This window comes from Pongo pygmaeus, chromosome 19 (genome assembly GCF_028885625.2).
Source record: "Pongo pygmaeus isolate AG05252 chromosome 19, NHGRI_mPonPyg2-v2.0_pri, whole genome shotgun sequence".
In the NCBI taxonomy this organism is placed as follows: Eukaryota; Metazoa; Chordata; class Mammalia; order Primates; family Hominidae; genus Pongo; species Pongo pygmaeus.
This window is the reverse complement of record NC_072392.2, coordinates 75,002,627-75,019,375: the sequence shown is the minus strand read 5'-3', so window position 1 is coordinate 75,019,375 and position 16,749 is coordinate 75,002,627. Positions and strand designations below refer to the sequence as shown.

At 53.1% G+C, this 16,749-nt stretch overlaps 1 protein-coding gene across 7 annotated transcripts in view; it reads left to right on the top strand.

Annotated features, from left to right (window-relative positions):
- ACLY (ATP citrate lyase) overlaps positions 1–16,749 on the top strand; it is a 52,577-nt gene continuing 35,828 nt past the window's right edge. The window contains exons 1-10 of one of the 7 annotated variants that reach the window (XM_054457536.2): positions 1–199; positions 5,217–5,402; positions 6,574–6,696; positions 9,799–9,861; positions 10,388–10,578; positions 11,017–11,096; positions 12,512–12,642; positions 13,446–13,564; positions 14,441–14,577; positions 15,306–15,367. In XM_054457536.2, the coding sequence (XP_054313511.2) occupies positions 65–199; positions 5,217–5,402; positions 6,574–6,696; positions 9,799–9,861; positions 10,388–10,578; positions 11,017–11,096; positions 12,512–12,642; positions 13,446–13,564; positions 14,441–14,577; positions 15,306–15,367 (1,227 nt within the window). In that variant the 5' untranslated portion in view covers positions 1–64. Of the gene's footprint in view, positions 356–5,216; positions 5,403–6,573; positions 6,697–9,798; positions 9,862–10,387; positions 10,579–11,016; positions 11,097–12,511; positions 12,643–13,445; positions 13,565–14,440; positions 14,578–15,305; positions 15,368–16,749 lie in introns of all 7 variants that reach the window. The other 6 variants (XM_054457537.2, XM_063656626.1, XM_063656628.1 and 3 more) reach the window with 6 other exon arrangements.

The window sequence follows — 16,749 nt, the reverse complement described above, 5'->3', positions numbered from 1 at the left end:
AGCCCTGGCGCTCAGGCTAGGGAACGCGTGTAGCCAATCGCGGGGCCATTCTCGCCGCGAGCCGATGGGGGCGGGGAGAAGCCCGGCTGGGCCGGGACAAAAGCCGGATCCCGGGAAGCTACCGGCTGCTGGGGCGCTCCGGATTTTGCGGGGTTCGTCGGGCCTGTGGAGGAAGCGCCGCGCACGGACTTCGGCAGAGGTGAGCACGGAAGGCTGTTTTCGCTGGCTGGAGCCCGCCCGCCCTAGGAGCTTCCTGCCTCCGTCCCCCAACCCGGAACCGCCTTCCCCGACGCGGGCTCGGTGCCCACGCGCCCTCCCTGCACCTGCTTGGAAGTTTTGAGGGTCTTAGCCTTAGGTTAGTCTTCGCCCGGGGTCCCGGCCGGTGGCCGCGTGTCGACGCCCCTCCCCTCCCCCCGCGCGACACACACATATTCCAGTTCCTGGGAGTTTGCATGGGGCTTGCCGCCATCCTTGCCTCTCCTGCCTGTGCCACATTGCATGGGCCCCCTCCTGGCACGCCTCACCCCTCCCGGGCACAGCTATCGAGGCTCCTCGGGCTCATCGGGCCGCCTTTTGGCTCCATCCGGGTTCCCCCATCGGATGCCGGGACGGGAAGTAGAGAAAGCGGTGGCGACTGGTCCCACTCCGATTCCTCACTGGCTGGGCTCAGGCCCTTCCCTTGGTTCTGTGGGGACAAAATTGAGCTCCACGCCCAAGTAGAGAGAACGAGCTATGCGCGCCTCCGGGGCGGGCCACGCGGGGCCAGGCTGCCCCAGGGTGCCCGAGGCCTCGCCTCGTCTCGCCGCGAGGACTGGAATCTCGCAGCGAGGATCCTCCTCGCACTGGAGGTACCGTCGAGTCCAGCCCCTAAGCGACAGATGGCCGGGGTGCCACCCCACCCCTGAGCTGACGCCAAGTCTGGCCGGGGAAAGGTCCTCAAGGGGCTGGAGGATGCTGCCGCCACCCTCCTGTCGAGCCTGGCAATGGGCCAGTCCCAGCGCCTGCCGCCGTCTCCAACCTTGGCAGATACCGTGCAGTGCCGAGTTCTGCCGTTACGGGGTCCCTGGAGGTCTTCCTGGGAAGAGGATTTTGGAAGAGATGATAAGGAAAAGTGCACAGCACAGTTTGGCCAGCTAGCCTACTCCTCTCCACCCTTAACTTTGCTCTGTGTTTTCAGCTGGCTCGGCTGAACTAAAATGTGGGGTGAGGGACAGCTGGTAGGTCCCATTGGCCCAAATGGGTAATTTTCACCTCTTGGAAACCTTCCTGAACAGCTTGGGGGGCGGTAGTGGGAAGAGCCCTCAGACACTGGGCAACTGATGGCTCCATCCCCGTTCTGACACTATGCCTGCCGCAGTACGGGGCACTCACAGAATTCTGCCTCTAGAATTTACTCCAGGGATTGCCTGTCTTCTCAAAAAATAAATAAATAAATACATACATACATAAATCCCAATCCTGCAGATACTAACCTTCAAATGAGTGTTTTTGTCTTTCCCAGAGGCACCCTTAGTAGCATCCCCAGTGATTCCCTTCCATTGGCTGTGTCCCAGGGGTGTGTTCTGGGGAACAGGCTTCTTTCATTCAGCCTCCTGTGTGGGCTGCTTCTCTCAGTGTCTGCTAAAAGTGAACTCAATCCTGGGTCACTCACCCGTCTGCAGAAAAGACTCCATTCAGCTCATAAGGCCCCTCCCTCAGAGAATGTGTGTATGTGTGTGTTTTCAGGTTCCTTGGCATGATTTCCCCCAAATGGTTTACACATTTAGCTGTTACCAAGTAACAGTTCCTGGAGTCCAAGCTCAGCCCAGTCATCTGTCACTTGTTTGACAGCACATTCAGCTACTGGGGAGGCAGGCTAAGACGTTCTGGGGAGAGGTCCCAAACCCAGATAGGTATTTGTAGGTATTTGCTGATTCCACTGGAGCAAATATTCTTTTTTTTTTTTTTTTTTTGAGACAGAGTCTTGCTCTGTCGCCAGGCGGGAGTGCAGTGGTGAATCTCGGCTCACTGCAACCTCCGCCTCCTGGATTCAAGCGATTCTCCTGCCTCAGCCTCCCCAGTAGCTGGGACTACAGGTGTGCACCACCACACCCAGCTAATTTTTGTATTTTTAGTAGAAACAGGGTTTCACCATATTGGCCAGGCTGGTCTCAAACTCCTGACCTCGTGATTCGCCCTCCTTGGCCTCCCGACGTGCTGGGATTACAGGCACGAGCCACCGTGCCTGGCCGCAAATGTTCTTAACTGGTGGTCAGTCTGTGGGCCATCGGATCATTGTCACAGGTGAGCACCTTGAAACAATATGCACAATTGGATTTGTGTACCTTTTTCTGGGGTTTTCTTCAGTCTCAGAAGAGTCTGAGACCTCAAAGAGGTTAAGAGCCACTGCCTTAGAGAGACTTTAAGACTTCACTGAAGGCCGGGCGCAGTGGCTCATGCCTGTAAATCCCAGCACTTTGGGAGGCTGAGGCGGGTGGATCACGAGGTCAGGAGTTCGAGACCAGCCTGACCAACATGGTGAAACCCCGCCTCTACTAAAAATACAAAAAAATTAGATGGGCGTGGTGGCATGCATCTGTAATCCCAGCTACTCAGGAGGCTGCAGCAGGAGAATCACTTGAACCTGGGAGGCTGAGGTTGCAGTGAGCCGAGATCACTCCACTGCACTCCAGCCTGGGTGACAGAGCCAGAGTCTTTCTCAAAAAAAAAAAAAAAAAAAAAAAGAAGAAGAAGACCTCACTGAACCATTAAAGCTGCGATTTATCTCTACTGAGTCCACTTCCTGGGTTTGTGAACCATTTGCCTTCTCTGTATTGGTGAATTTGCAGAGGCCTTATTTTTATTATGTTGTATACATTCCTTGTCTCAACCTCCCCTCTCTAAGCCAGAATGCTCTAGTGGCAAATCTCTTGTTTTGGTAAACTGGCAAATCTTGTTTTCTATCCTGTATCATCCCATTGTGTCTTCTCTCTTATCCCCCTTCCAAAGACCCTATGGAGATGGGCTCTTGGACCTGAAATTTGGTCTGGGTCTCAAGAAAACTGTGATTTCTCAGCTGCAGGGATCCGTTTTCTCTCCCTTGTCCTTTCCAAAGTTGGGTCTTGTGTCTGTTTTGGAGGTGCCAGTTTCAGGGGACTGTTTTACTGGGAGTCTCAGGCTTCTTTCTTCTAGAGAGGCATAGCCCAGGGACTTCCTTTCCCTTGGTGTTATGGAAGGAGTCTGAATTGCTGAGGATGGTCAGCCACTGCCCCCTCCTCTCTGAGTGTTCCTTGATCTGCCCTGGGCTGCACTCTCTTTGGAAGGGGGGTGGGGGTGTACCCATTCAATTTCAGGGCCAGTTTTTCTGGTCTGAGTCAAAAATATTGGGAAATGGAGCAGTGGGTGGGGGGTGGAGGACCGTGGGGCAGTGGGGCTGGTTGGGACGTCTCTGGAAACTCATACTGAGAAGGAATCTCAAGTCATTCCAGGGGAAGGCCAGAAAAGGGAACATCTCTGAGCCCCTTCCCAGCTACCCCACTTTAGGCAGACACCAGGCTGAATACACCCATTGTGCCATGCTGGATACTAGCTGGGAGGCCAACAGAGGCAGCCAAGCCAGGATGAGAACCTGAAGCCCCACCAGCCTGGCCGATTGGGAGGGGGCGCAACGTAGCCCCTGGAATGTTGGCCTTCTCTGAGCTGGGAACGGAGACCCAGCTTCCAGCACATGTAAACAAGCCGACTCCTTCACTCTGCCCTCCTTTATTTGTACTTGACTTTTTTCTCCCCCAGCAAATTAAACAGCTTTGTTTCTGGGCCTTGGTGGGGGAGACAGGAGTGACTTTTCCTGATCCGGCCAAGCTCTTGGCCTGAATTCCCATGCCTACCTCCCCCCATTCCCCTCCCCAGCTCACTCCTTGAGTTACCCACAGGAGAATGGGTGTATCAGGACAGAGTGGTGGGGAGGGGAGATGATGAAATTCTTATCATAGACTCTTTGAAGTGAAAAGGACACATGGGCCTGGCTCTTGGAAAAATGGTCTTTTCTCGGGCTGGTGTGGATTTTTCTGGGGACCTAGGTGTAAGAGGGTTTGGGTTCGAGTCTTGGGTCATAACCTTGCTTATTATTAGGTGGGCTTCTTGGGCAAGTTATCCTAACGCCTCTGAGATTTTATTCCTCATCTAAGAAATGGGGTTATAAATCTCAGTGTACCTCCCAGAGCTCATATGAGATGAGTTTCTTTTTATCTTTTTTTAGACACAAGGTCTTGCTCTGACACCCAGGCTACAGTGCAGCAGTGCAATCATAGCTCACTGTAGCCTCGAACTCCAAGATGAGTTTTCCTATACATGTGATGGAGGATGGTTTCTGCCTCTTCCTCCTCCTCCTCTCAGTCTGCCCCAGTTAGAAGTGACCACTACAGGGTGGTCCCCAGAGAGGCATCTGTTTTGCTTAGTGAGTTTTGCTCTAAATTAGCAGCTGGATGACTCAGTGGGGCGGGTGGAATGTACTAAAGGTCAGTTTCCCTGCCCTGTGTCTGCTCCATACTCAGGGTTGGGAGGCTAGTGTCCGGGAGAAAAGAGGAGAAAAGAGCTTTGCGGTGATCCTCCCCCCTCCCCTACTCCCCTTCTAACCAGGACCTGGGGGTGTGACCCTTTTTGAGGCTAAGTAAACTTGCTGGCTTGCCCATTGGCCCGGTGGTGTGTAAGGGTATGTGTAGGGGTAAATCTGGGTGTGGGGGAGATGAAACCTGTAGGGAGAGAAAGGCTAGCCTTTTGCAATTTCAGCTGTACTCTGCACTGGTCAGAGAACAGAAAAGTGTTTCAGTGTCTCTGCCCACCTCAGATGGGACCAGCACTCAGATTTGGGTCAAAGCACCGGTTTTCCTGGCCTCCTAGCCAGCTGCCTTTTGCTCCAGGATGAGTGTGGTTGTGGGTCAGCTAGTTTGCCTAGAGGGAATGGGGCAGGGTGAGGCAAGAGTCCCAGGGCAAATGGCACCTTTGTTTTTCTCTATCTTCCCTCACCCATTATCTCTGGCTCTTCTTCCTCTGCTGGCAAAAGTGCTGCTTGATATCTCTCTTCCATCCCTCTCGCTGGGTCAGCATTTTTTCCTTCCTCTTGAGAAAAGCTGAAATCTGGTTTTATTGTCTGGGGTCAACTGGGAGTGGGTCTGCCCTGCTGGGGAAGATAGTGCCTCCACACGCCTGCCCCCTTCTGACCAGCTCTTCTCTCCCAGACAGGTAGAGCAGGTCTCTCTGCAGCCATGTCGGCCAAGGCAATTTCAGAGCAGACGGGCAAAGAACTCCTTTACAAGTTCATCTGTACCACCTCAGCCATCCAGAATCGGTTCAAGTATGCTCGCGTCACTCCTGACACAGACTGGGCCCGCTTGCTGCAGGACCACCCCTGGCTGCTCAGCCAGGTGAGCCCTACCTCCACTCGGGGCCGTTCTTCCAGGCCTGGGGTCTGAGGAAGAGAAAGCCATTGGTTTGTTGGTGATGCCGATAGGGTCATGGGGTTGGAGGCTGCCAGCAGCAGCTGTGGGAAGCATGCCATGGGCTGAGCAGGGTTTGTGTTCATGCTGAGCCCTGCATGTTGAGGTACCCCAGCATGGTATACCCTGCCATGGGCTTGAAACTGGACAAACTGGTGTCCAAATCACAGCTGTGTTTATTAACCATGTAGCCTGGGGCAAGCCATTTCACCTCTTTTGAGTTTTAGATTCCCCATCTCTCCAATGGGATAATACTCACTTTGAGCTGTAAGGATTAGCAAGAAGCATTTAGCGTGCTTGGTGCCTGGCACATGGTAGATGCTCAGTAAAAAGTAGGGATGTGCCCTCTCCTCCCCTAAATGGAATATATCAGGAACGTATCAAGGCAATTAGGAAGTGTGACGTTGTACCTTGTGAAGAATGGCCCTGACCCTGGAGGGTCAGCCTGGAATAGAGGCTCCGTTCTTGAGATCTCTGCAGGGCCATTGTTAGAAAGCTCTTAGATTTCCTTGGCAGGGCTCAGAGAGCAAGCCTAGGACTAGTGGTGTTATTTCTTCCCACTAGGAGGCAGCTCAACCACAAAGGGATGGAGGGAGTTTCCTGGCCCTGGAGATGTATGAGTAGTGGTTAGGGGCTGCTTGTTGGGCCTGTTGTAGACAGGGTTCAAGCACAGGGATGGGGTTGACCAGATGACCTCTAAGGTTCTTTGCTGCCTCAAGGCTCTGTCTCTCTGTTTTCCTCTTTGGAACACGGGTTCTGGTCCGTATTCTGAGGGGCTTACTGTTGAATGAAGAAGCTAATGTATCACATAGGGAGGGTAGGGAATCACTTATTCACTCAGCAGGTATTTGCTGAGCGCCTACTCTGTGCCAGGCTCCATCTGGGCACAAATGCCTCTAGATACCTGGTTGTCAAAAGCAAGATACTGGCTAGGGTGGGTGGAGGAAGCATCCAAGAGTTAACTCTGAAGGATGGGTGGGGCTCGCTTTGGAGCAAAGTGAATGGGAAGTCAATCCCTGCTGTCCTCCATTTGGATCCCCAAAATACTACAGTTTATCTAATTCTTCCTCACTCTAAATACAAACTGCTTTTGTTCCAGAACTTGGTAGTCAAGCCAGACCAGCTGATCAAACGTCGTGGAAAACTTGGTCTCGTTGGGGTCAACCTCACTCTGGATGGGGTCAAGTCCTGGCTGAAGCCACGGCTGGGACAGGAAGCCACAGTGAGTGGGCATGGGATCAGGATGAACGTGGGTGGTAACAGAAGCAAATATGGTCACCTCCAGGTCAGCAGCTCTGTGGATCACCCCCACATCCAGTCTCATTGTAGCTCAGGGAAGTCAGGAGTCCTGTGGCGTTGACCCACTCAGGTGGCTGCCAGCAGTAGGCCCAGTCTTGTTGCCCATTCCCAGCTCCCTCATCATCCAAACTTCTTTGTTTTATTGGTTTGGGCAAGATGTGCTGCAGAGGTAACCTCAATATAATTCAAGAGCCAGGTGGAAATGGTCTGATTCTTTTTTTTTTTTTTTTTTTTTGACACAGGGTCTTGCTTTAGCCCAGGCTGGAGTGCAGTGGCGTGATCTTGGCTCACTGCAACCTTGGCCTCCTGGTTCGAGCGATTTTCCTGCCCCAGCCTCCTGAGTAGCTGGGACTACAGACACTTCCCACCACGGCAGGCTAATTTTTGTAATTTTAGTAGAGATGGGGTTTCACCATATGGGCCAGGCTGGTCTTGAACTCCTGACCTTGTGATCTGCCTGCCTCAACCTCCCAAAGTGCTGGGATTCAGGCGTGAGCCACCGCGCCTGGCCTGGTCTGATTTTTTTTCTTTTTTTTTTTTGAGGTGGAGTTTCGCTCTTGTTGCCCAGGTTGGAGTGCAGTGGCGTGATCTCAGCTCACTGCAATCTCCGCCGCCCGGGTTCAAGAGATTCTCCTGCCTCAGCCTCCCGACTAGCTGGGATTACAGGCATGCACCACCATGCCTGGCTGATTTTGTATTTTTAGGAGAGACGGGGTTTCTCCATGCTGGTCAGGCTGGTCTCGAACTCCCGACCTCAGGCCTCCCAAAGTGCTGGGATGACAGGCATGAGCCACCACTCCCAGCCCCATTCTAGGAACTCCTTTCTTTCCAGTTTCCAAAAAGGAAGGGTTATGGTAGCTTGTGATAGCATGTGTACCTAAGGGGTGGGTTAAAAAATATGAAAAAGGATTAAAAAATATGAAAAAGGGAGACACACAGTCGTTTAGGCAGAAGGACGTACTGGGTCAAGAACCTAGGATATGATAGTTAATAACGTTGAAGGGTAAATTCAGTTCTTTTCAAAATTTTTATTTATTTATTTTTGAGACAGGTCTCGCTCTGTTGCCCAGGCTAGACTGCAGCCTCGATGTCCTGGGCTCAAGCATTCCTCCCACCTCAGCCTCCTGATTAGCTGGGGCTACACTGCTACCACACCTGGCTAATTTTTTTGATTTTTTTTTTTTTTTTTTTTGAGATGGAGTTTCGCTCTTGTTGCCCCAGCTGGAGTGCAATGGCCAGATCTCGGCTCACTGCAACCTCTGCCTCCCGGGTTCAAGCGATTTTCTAGCCTCAGCCTTCTGAGTAGTTGAAATTACAGGCATGCACCACCATACTTGGCTAATTTTGTATTTTTAGTAGAGACGAGGTTTCTCCATGTTGGCCAGGCTGGTCTTGAACTCCTGACCTCAGGTCATCTGCCTGCCTCGGCTTCCCAAAGTGCTGGGATTACAGGCATGAGCCACTGCGCCCGGCCTACTTTATTTTTTTTAAGATAGGGTCTCACACTGTCACTCAAGGCTGTAGTGCAGTGGCATGTTTACATCTCACTACAGCCTCCACTTCCCAGGTTCAAGTTATCCTCCCACCTCAGCTTCATGAGTATCCGGGACTATAGGTGCATGCCACCATGCCAGGCTGCTTTTTAAAATGTTTTTGTAGAGATAGGGTCTCGAATGTTACCCAGGCTGGTCTCGAACTCCTGGCCTCAGGTAATCCTCCTGCCTCAGCCTCCCATGTAGCTGGGACCGCAGATGTGTGCCACCAAGCCCAAATTCAATTATTAACTTCTCCCAGCTTGGTGATGAATTTCAACCACGTAGATGAGAGAGTTAAAGTGAAACATGGTTTAGGAAGGCTAAGAGATGCCTGGAAATAAAATTATGTTTCTTCTCACTCCCCAAGGGAGCTGGAGGACTAAGGGAGGGAATGGAGCTGAGGCCTGGCCTAGCCTGGGAAGAATGTGCCATCCACACCTGGCTCTGTAGAGCACGTGGCTCTGAAGGGCCTGGTGCTCGTCTGGGGTGAAACTGTACCAGGAAGGAGCTGTTCTCTTCCTTGGCTGCCTCGGATATAGCAATGAAGGTGGTGATGGAGATGTCTTCCTCCCTCATTGGGCTTCCTCAGAGTAGCCCTTAAATGTTAATTTCCCAGTTTCTGGCCCTCATGGGTAAAGAGGGATCCTTGAAGTTGCACATGGACCCAGGCATGAAGCGACCTGTCCCTTGAGTTCCCAGGCCTTTGGAGAGAGGATGGCGGGATTGGAGGGAGGGATGCTGAGCATGTCCCCAGGGAGCACATCCTGCTTCCTTCTGCTGGCCTCTGGGAGGAGAAGGTGGGGGACATCAGACATCTGAGCTGGCAGCAGCATTGGGCCAGCAGGAGTGGCTCATTACCTCTGATGGATTGCTGTCTGGTCCCTGACTCAGTAGTGACGCACAGGCCGGGCGGGGGGTTTGGGACTTACTAGGATGAGGGCTGTCTCGCCGCAGCTGCCGCCAGGGAATCACTCAAACTGATTAGCTCTGCAGGCCTGTGGTCCTCAGCCAGGAGAGTCTGTGTGGAGAAGTTTCCCTGATTAAGCCCTGGCTCCCCACTTCTCCACCCATTCCCCGCGCCCGGACCCATGTCCTGAGGCTGAGTCACTGTGCCTTCCTCAAGGCCCGTGAAGCAGAATGGTTACCTCCCTCCTACCCAGTTTCCCCTCCCCGTCAAGCTCTGCCATAGCCGTGACTTTTTGGAGCCCTTTCACTTGCGCAGGTCCTGTGTCACCCTCCAGAGGAGGCCAAGAGTGGGCAAGGTCGGTGCCTGTTCAGGCACAGCCCGCACCAGAGCAAGGGGTGAAAGGGCGTCTCGTGAGGACTTACTGAGCTTAGGGATCTGTGACCCCATTTTTTCTGGAAAAATCTCTCTTTGCTGGGTGTGGTGGTGGGAGTGCTTGGGCACCACCCTTGTGCAGTCCCTCCTCCTGCCCTAGGGGCAAGGCGTGCTGTCCCTCTGAGTTTTATCTCCCTCAATTTTTCTGTAGGTTGGCAAGGCCACGGGCTTCCTCAAGAACTTTCTGATCGAGCCCTTCGTCCCCCACAGTCAGGTATGTGTGAGGCGGCTCCAGGCTGGGTCTTCTCCCTCCTGGAACCTTGGGTTTGTCCACTGTAACATGATGAAAGAAGTCAAGCTGATGAGGACAGTCAGAGGGACCAGGGTCCCTGAAGCCGCACTGAGGATCTGAGGGTGCTGCGGACTCGGGAGTCCAGAGGGGAAGGAAAGGGCTTGATCTGCAGCAGAGAGGAGTTAGGACTGGTAACAAAGGGGACTTCCAAGTGCACGGATGAGAACGACCTGCAGGCAGGCCCCACCCCTCAGCTGGGGTTGGTCATACTGATTCAGTCTGGACCGCCAGCCAGTGGGGTAGAGGCTTCTTCCTCTTGTCCTTGGGGAAAAGATGGTGGACAAGTCTCTGGATGAATGGTTTTTACTGGGTTTTAGAAAATGAGACTGTGGGAATTGGTTTCCTCTCCCAGTACATGGTAGACCCCCTCATCTTCCCCAGTTCAGCGCCCCTCACCAGCTTAGCCCCCACAACCCCAATCCCACTGTCCTGTCTCTTCACCTGCAAGGCGGAGGAGTTCTATGTCTGCATCTATGCCACCCGAGAAGGGGACTACGTCCTGTTCCACCACGAGGGGGGTGTGGACGTGGGTGATGTGGACACCAAGGCCCAGAAGCTACGTGTTGGCGTGGATGAGAAACTGAATCCTGAGGACATCAAAAAACACCTGTTGGTCCATGCCCCTGAAGACAAGAAAGAGTTGAGTGAGAGGGATGGTAGGGAGGTGGCAGGTGGGATGAGAAGACTGACAGGCTCTGGGCACAGACCAAGGAGAGCGGAGCGGTCTCCTCTCTGGGAGCCAGGTGGTAGACATGGCCCTGTCTTGAGGAAGACAGCTGGGTGCAGGGTGGGGACTGGCTTGGAACCAGACTGAAATATGCCGCCAGCGTCCCTCACCTCCTTGCCCCTGTCTGTCTGACACCTCTGCTTCCAGCTTCTCGCCTGACAGCTCCTTTCCGCCTCAGTGGCTGTAGAGCGATGTCCAAGGAGCAGGGGTTGCAGAGGAGATGGAAGGGCCAGCGGGGTGTGTTTCGGGAAATGGAGCTGTCGGTGGCAGTGAGAGATTGCTGCGGGGCACCTGGGGTGCTACCGAGCTGCTCCCTGATGGATGAACTGTCCCTCTCTCCCCACCTCTAGAATTCTGGCCAGTTTTATCTCCGGCCTCTTCAATTTCTACGAGGACCTGTACTTCACCTACCTCGAGATCAATCCCCTTGGTAACTGGGTGTGCTTGGCTGGGAGGGGGCAAGGGTCCCAGTGCCTATGACAGCCCTGGCCTTGGCATTCAGAGAACCAGACTCCCACTTGCCAGAGGGTAACACAAGACAGATGTGCACAAGCAGAGGGGTCCCCATGCACTTTTAGTGCCAGTTCCTGTTTCTGAGCTCTCAGAAGACTGTAGTTCTTCTCTTAGTCAACTCCAACCTCTCTCTTTGGTCTTAGAGACAGAGTCTTGCCCTGTCGCCCAGGCTGGAGTACAGTGGCACAATCTCGGCTCACTGCAACCTCCGCCTCCTGGGCTCAAGCAATTTTTCTGCCTCAGCCTTCCGAGTAGCTGGGATTACAGGCGCCCGCCACCACGCCGGGCTAATTTTTGTATTTTTAGTAGAGACGGGGTTTCACCATGTTGGCCAGGCTGGTCTCGAACTCCTGACCTCAGGTAATCTGTCCATCTCAGCCTCCCAAAGTGCTGAGATTACAGGCGTGAGCCACCACACCCGGCCAGAAGTCCTGGTTTTGATCTGACTATGTGCTTCTGCTTCTCCCGCCGGGTCAGGCTGTCTGACAGCAGGAGGTGGGCAGCCTCTGCACTGCTCTCACCCTTTGGCCCTTCATTCCTCCTGGTGCACTCAGAGGCCTCACACTTGCCTCCCTCTGTGGGAGCTGGTCAATCATTAACCCTTGATGCTGGGAAGAGCTTGGTCTCAGTCTCTTGGGCTGTGAAGGAAGCAGGTGGTGTCAAGGGAGAGTGGCGTGGGCTGGCTCTGGCCAGGACTTCTCAGGGCAAAGTCTAGGAAGGCGAGAAATCAAATCATTCCAGCTGAGGATGCAGCCCCTCTAATGGACCAGATGGCCTTGTGCTAACTCAATCAGCTAAATGGCCCTGGGGAAGGAGGAAGATGGGTGTCCAGTGAGGTGGTATAAATGAATCCTGCTGACTGGGAGTCCAGTGCACCCTGCGGCCCCTGCTCCACCTGACACTGAGGCTTCCCCTAGCCAGACCCTGGGAGACATAGATGTGCATACTGGTGGGGGGTCTTCTGTCAGCAACATGTACCTTTAAACACTTTTTAAAAGTGGCCGAACCATGGGTTTGCGCATGGTTAGATACTCAAAGCAGGGAGTGTAGCGTTTTGTAAAGATGTTTGAAAATTGCCATGGCAACTAATACAGACCTCCATGTCCCATTACCTATAGGTCAGGGAGAGGGGAATGGCCTTGTAGAATTTGTTTTGCCTTTAATGGGGAAAAGTTCTGTCTCCATAAGGGCCTCTCTGGTTTCTTATTGAGCTTAGAGAGTTCTGAGGCCTGAATGGGCCACCGTGGGAGCAGTGTTTGTGGAGGGGTTGGAGGTTGGTGGTTGTCTCTACCCAGAGCTGGTGACTGATGATTGCCTCTGCACCCCTTGAAGTAGTGACCAAAGATGGAGTCTATGTCCTTGACTTGGCGGCCAAGGTGGATGCCACTGCCGACTACATCTGCAAAGTGAAGTGGGGTGACATCGAGTTCCCTCCCCCCTTTGGGCGGGAGGCATATCCAGAGGTAAGGCTGGTTTAGAGAGGAGATGGGGATTGGGGGGAGGGCGGTGGGGAGGTGACTCATCTCTGATGTGCATTCGGCCCCCCTTCATGAGCTGTTTATTTGGCAGGGAAAGGAAGACTGAGAAGCATTTAATTTTCTTAAAACCCCAGTGGGGTGGGGGTGGGAGTGAGCCAAGCCTCTGAATCCCAGCCAGAAATCCTTTTAGATTTCTCTCTCAATCAGCCTCCCTCGACTCTTCACTTGATTTGTTGCCTCTCCATGATTCCAAGTGGCTCGCCTTAATCCTGACGGAAGGTCATTCTCTCGGCGTCTCACTGAGAATTTTAATTGTTCTTTCCCACTCTCTCCTCTGAGAAGTCCTCACAGCAGGATTGGGCTTTCTGGGAAGTACCCCAGGCCCAGGGAAGAGGCTGCGCTGGGAGACAGTCTGGCCTGGGGAGGTCTGGGGTGAGGGGGACGTCTGATGGGCCAGGCAGGCAGATGCTGGGGTGAGGGCATGGTTGAGCAGAGGGACATGGGTAGGCTCAGGACTTAGGTAGAGGGCCAAGGACTTGACATCAGAGAAGGGAGATGGGAAGTTTGTCCCCAGGCAGTGACTGTGACTATAGGTGGTTTTGGTACTTGGAGACACCATCAAGTGTCTTCAAGGCATGTGGGGCCCTGCATAGCCCCTTCTTCCCACCCCATTAAGGTGATTAGTGACCTCTTCATGTGCCCCCAGGGAAAGTGGGGAGGGGTCCTAGGATCTGGGACCTGGTAAAGGGGGCACCCCAAGGGCCTACCTGTTGCTGTCTGGTCCCCAGGAAGCCTACATTGCAGACCTAGATGCCAAAAGTGGGGCAAGCCTGAAGCTGACCTTGCTGAACCCCAAAGGGAGGATCTGGACCATGGTGGCCGGGGGTGGCGCCTCTGTCGTGTACAGGTGACTAAAGGGGGTTGCTGAAGGAATGCCAGCCCAGTCTACCCAGCATCCACATGTGTGTGGCCTGGGCAGGTGGGGTCCTGCCACTTTGGTGTGGGAATTTGGGGCAGAGGAAAGCAGTGGCATCCCAGAGGGCTTCGAGGGACGTTGGCGAGGTCCTGTCCTGCACACAGTGTCTTCTATAACCTTCTTGTTTTGTCAAAATGAAGTTGTTTTATGAGTTTTAATTCTGAAAATTATGTGCTCCATACAAAGGTACAGCAAATACAGAAAATGAGCTAGAAAGTGAAAGTTGCCTGGACATTTCCCCATCCTCTCCCTGACCAGGTCACCCCAGTTAGCAAGTTACTGTATGTCCCGTCAAGCATAAATAAATATTTATACTCTTTGCTTTGTAGAATATTAGGATCATATTCTACACCCTTTACAATAATTAGCAGTTTTTTCACTTTAAGCATGGTAGACACCTGCTCATTTCTAGATGTGCAATCTGCCATTCCCTTCTGTGTGTGACTGGCACTACTTCCTCTGGCTGCAGCACACCTTCTCTTGGGCAGCCCGTCAGGGACTCCTGCAGTGTGTGATTTTTCTTGTCTTTGTGTTAGGGAGGTGCTCATTGTTCATTTTACCTGCCATTGTCTGTCCAGGGCTCCCCAGTGCCCTAGGGCTGGCAGAGTGCACTGCCCAGAAGAGTCTGATATAGCACCATTAACCTGCAGGCCAGACTTGCATGGGAGTTGGGGGCTGGAGGTCCAAGAGGCCGGTTCCACAGGCTAACTCCAGTGTTTTGAGAGATCCGTGTGTCCTCCCAGGCACCAGGCTGCCACCCCCTGCCCCAAGTGTGAGAGCCATCACTGACTTCTGTCTCCTTGGCAGCGATACCATCTGTGATCTAGGGGGTGTCAACGAGCTGGCAAACTATGGGGAGTACTCAGGCGCCCCCAGCGAGCAGCAGACCTATGACTATGCCAAGACTATCCTCTCCCTCATGACCCGAGAGAAGCACCCAGATGGTGAGATACGTGCACACACACACACCTGTCCCCGCTTCCCCAGGACAGCCCAGCAGGCTGCAATGGGACAGCTTCATCCGAGGAGTCACCAAGGCTGTGTGTGGTCCTTTGCAACTTGAGGCTAATCATTGAACTTTGGCTCTCGGTTTCTCTGACTGCACAGAGGACAGGGACCACATCTATCAGTGGGAGGGGACTGAGAGGGCAAGAGGCGATCTGTGATAAAGCCCTTCAAACAAGTGCAGGGGAGGAGGTGGCTGTGGCATGCTCCTGCTACAATTGCAGTAAACTCAGTTTATCCAATTGCGATAAACTCTGATTACAATAAATTCAGTGACTCTCTTATATTACCTGGCCTCTGTGAGTCTCAGTGCCCCTTTACCACCTGTGTTTTGGGGCTCTGCATACCAGTTCTTCTTTCCTTGAGCCAGAGAGAGAGAGAGATTCCCTCCAGAGATATCTGGAAACCAACCTGGATTTGTGGATGTCGGTTAGGAGTTAATGTAGTGCTCCTGTGGGTTTGTTCTGACCCCTGTCTGGTGGCATAGGTAATGGAGAGTTGAGCTGATAAAGTGGAATGTCTGGAGAGACTGTCCTATTCACTCCCCAGTACCTCCTGGTGGGGGACCCTCATTCAGGGGAACAAGAACTTCCTCAGTTGGATTGCTGGGAAGATGCTCAAGTCTACCTGTGTAACTGTTTTTGATTCTCTCTTACTCCAAATCCAGGCAAGATCCTCATCATTGGAGGCAGCATTGCAAACTTCACAAACGTGGCTGCCACGTTCAAGGTAACAGCTGCAGCAGTGGTGCAATTTCTGGGGAAAGTGGTTTGGGGAAAGCAGGGAAGGGGCCTTGAAAGCAGAGTTTGAGCCAGAGCCAAGTTACCATGAGTTCCCAGGTCAGGTAGGGAGCTCTTGCCCCAGGGTCTCTTAAAGGGGTGGAGAAGACACTGGGACAGGAGCTGCCCATCTGCACTGTGTGTCTCTGGGCAAGCAGCTGCCACACTGAACCATAACTCTCCCACCTGAAGCATGGGAGGCAAATTTCTGCTTTCTTCCTTCTCAGGACCAGTGCTTTGGAGCACTGGCTCAATCGATCCTTTCTTTCTTTCCTTTCTTTCCTTCTCTTCCCTTCCTTTCCTTCTTCCCGTCCTTCTTCCCTTTCCTTCTTCTCTTTCTTTCCTCCCTCCCCTCCCTTCCTCCCTTCCTTCCTTTCCTCCCTCCCTCCCCTCCCTTCCTTCCTTTCCTCCCTCCCTCCCCTCCCTTCCTTCCTTTCCTCCCTCCCTCCCCTCCCTTCCTCCCTCCTTTCCTCCCTCCCTCCCTCCCTCCCTCCCTTCCTTTCTTCCTTCCATGGAGTTTCACTCTTGTCGTCGAGGCTAGAGTGCAATGGCACGATCTCAGCTCACTACAACCTCTGCCTCCTGGGTTCAAGTGATTCTCCTGCCTCAGCCTCCTGAGTACCTGGGATTACAGACACCCACCACCATGCCCGGCTAATTTTTGTATTTTTAGTGGAGCGGGGGTTTCACCATGTTGGCTAGGCTAGTCTCGAACTGACCTCAGGGGATCCATCCGCCTTAGCCTCCCAAAGTGCTGGTATTACAGGTGTGAACCACAATGCCCAACCGATCCTCCTTACTTTCAACACTCTTGTGAGACTCTGGGTTCTCTGCATCTCCTTGTTTTTTTTTTGTTTTGTTTTGAGACGGAGTCTTGCTCTGTTGCCTGGGCTGGAGTGCAGTGGCGCAGTCTCGGCTCACTGCAACCTCCGCCTCCCGGATTCATGCCATTCTCCTGCCTCAGTCCTCCAAGTAGCTGGGACTACAGGCACCCGCCAACACACCCGGCTAATTTTTATTTGTATTTTTAGTAGAGACGGGGTTTCACCGTGTTAGCCAGGATGGTCTCGACCTCCTGACCTCATGATCTGCCCGCCTCGGCCTCCCAAAGTGCTGGGATTACAGACTTGAGCCACTGTGCCCGGCCATCCTGGTCTTACATCTTTGTGTCATGAGCCCTTTTTCCAAAAGATCGGAATGAAGAAAGTGCTTTGATGATCCGGGGCTCCTCTCATCCTACTGGGATCTTCTCAACCTGGGTGCCTGTTTACGGGTCAGAGCTGTGTGTGCACATGCTTGAAAGCACATGTGACTGCTGTCAACAAGGAAGAC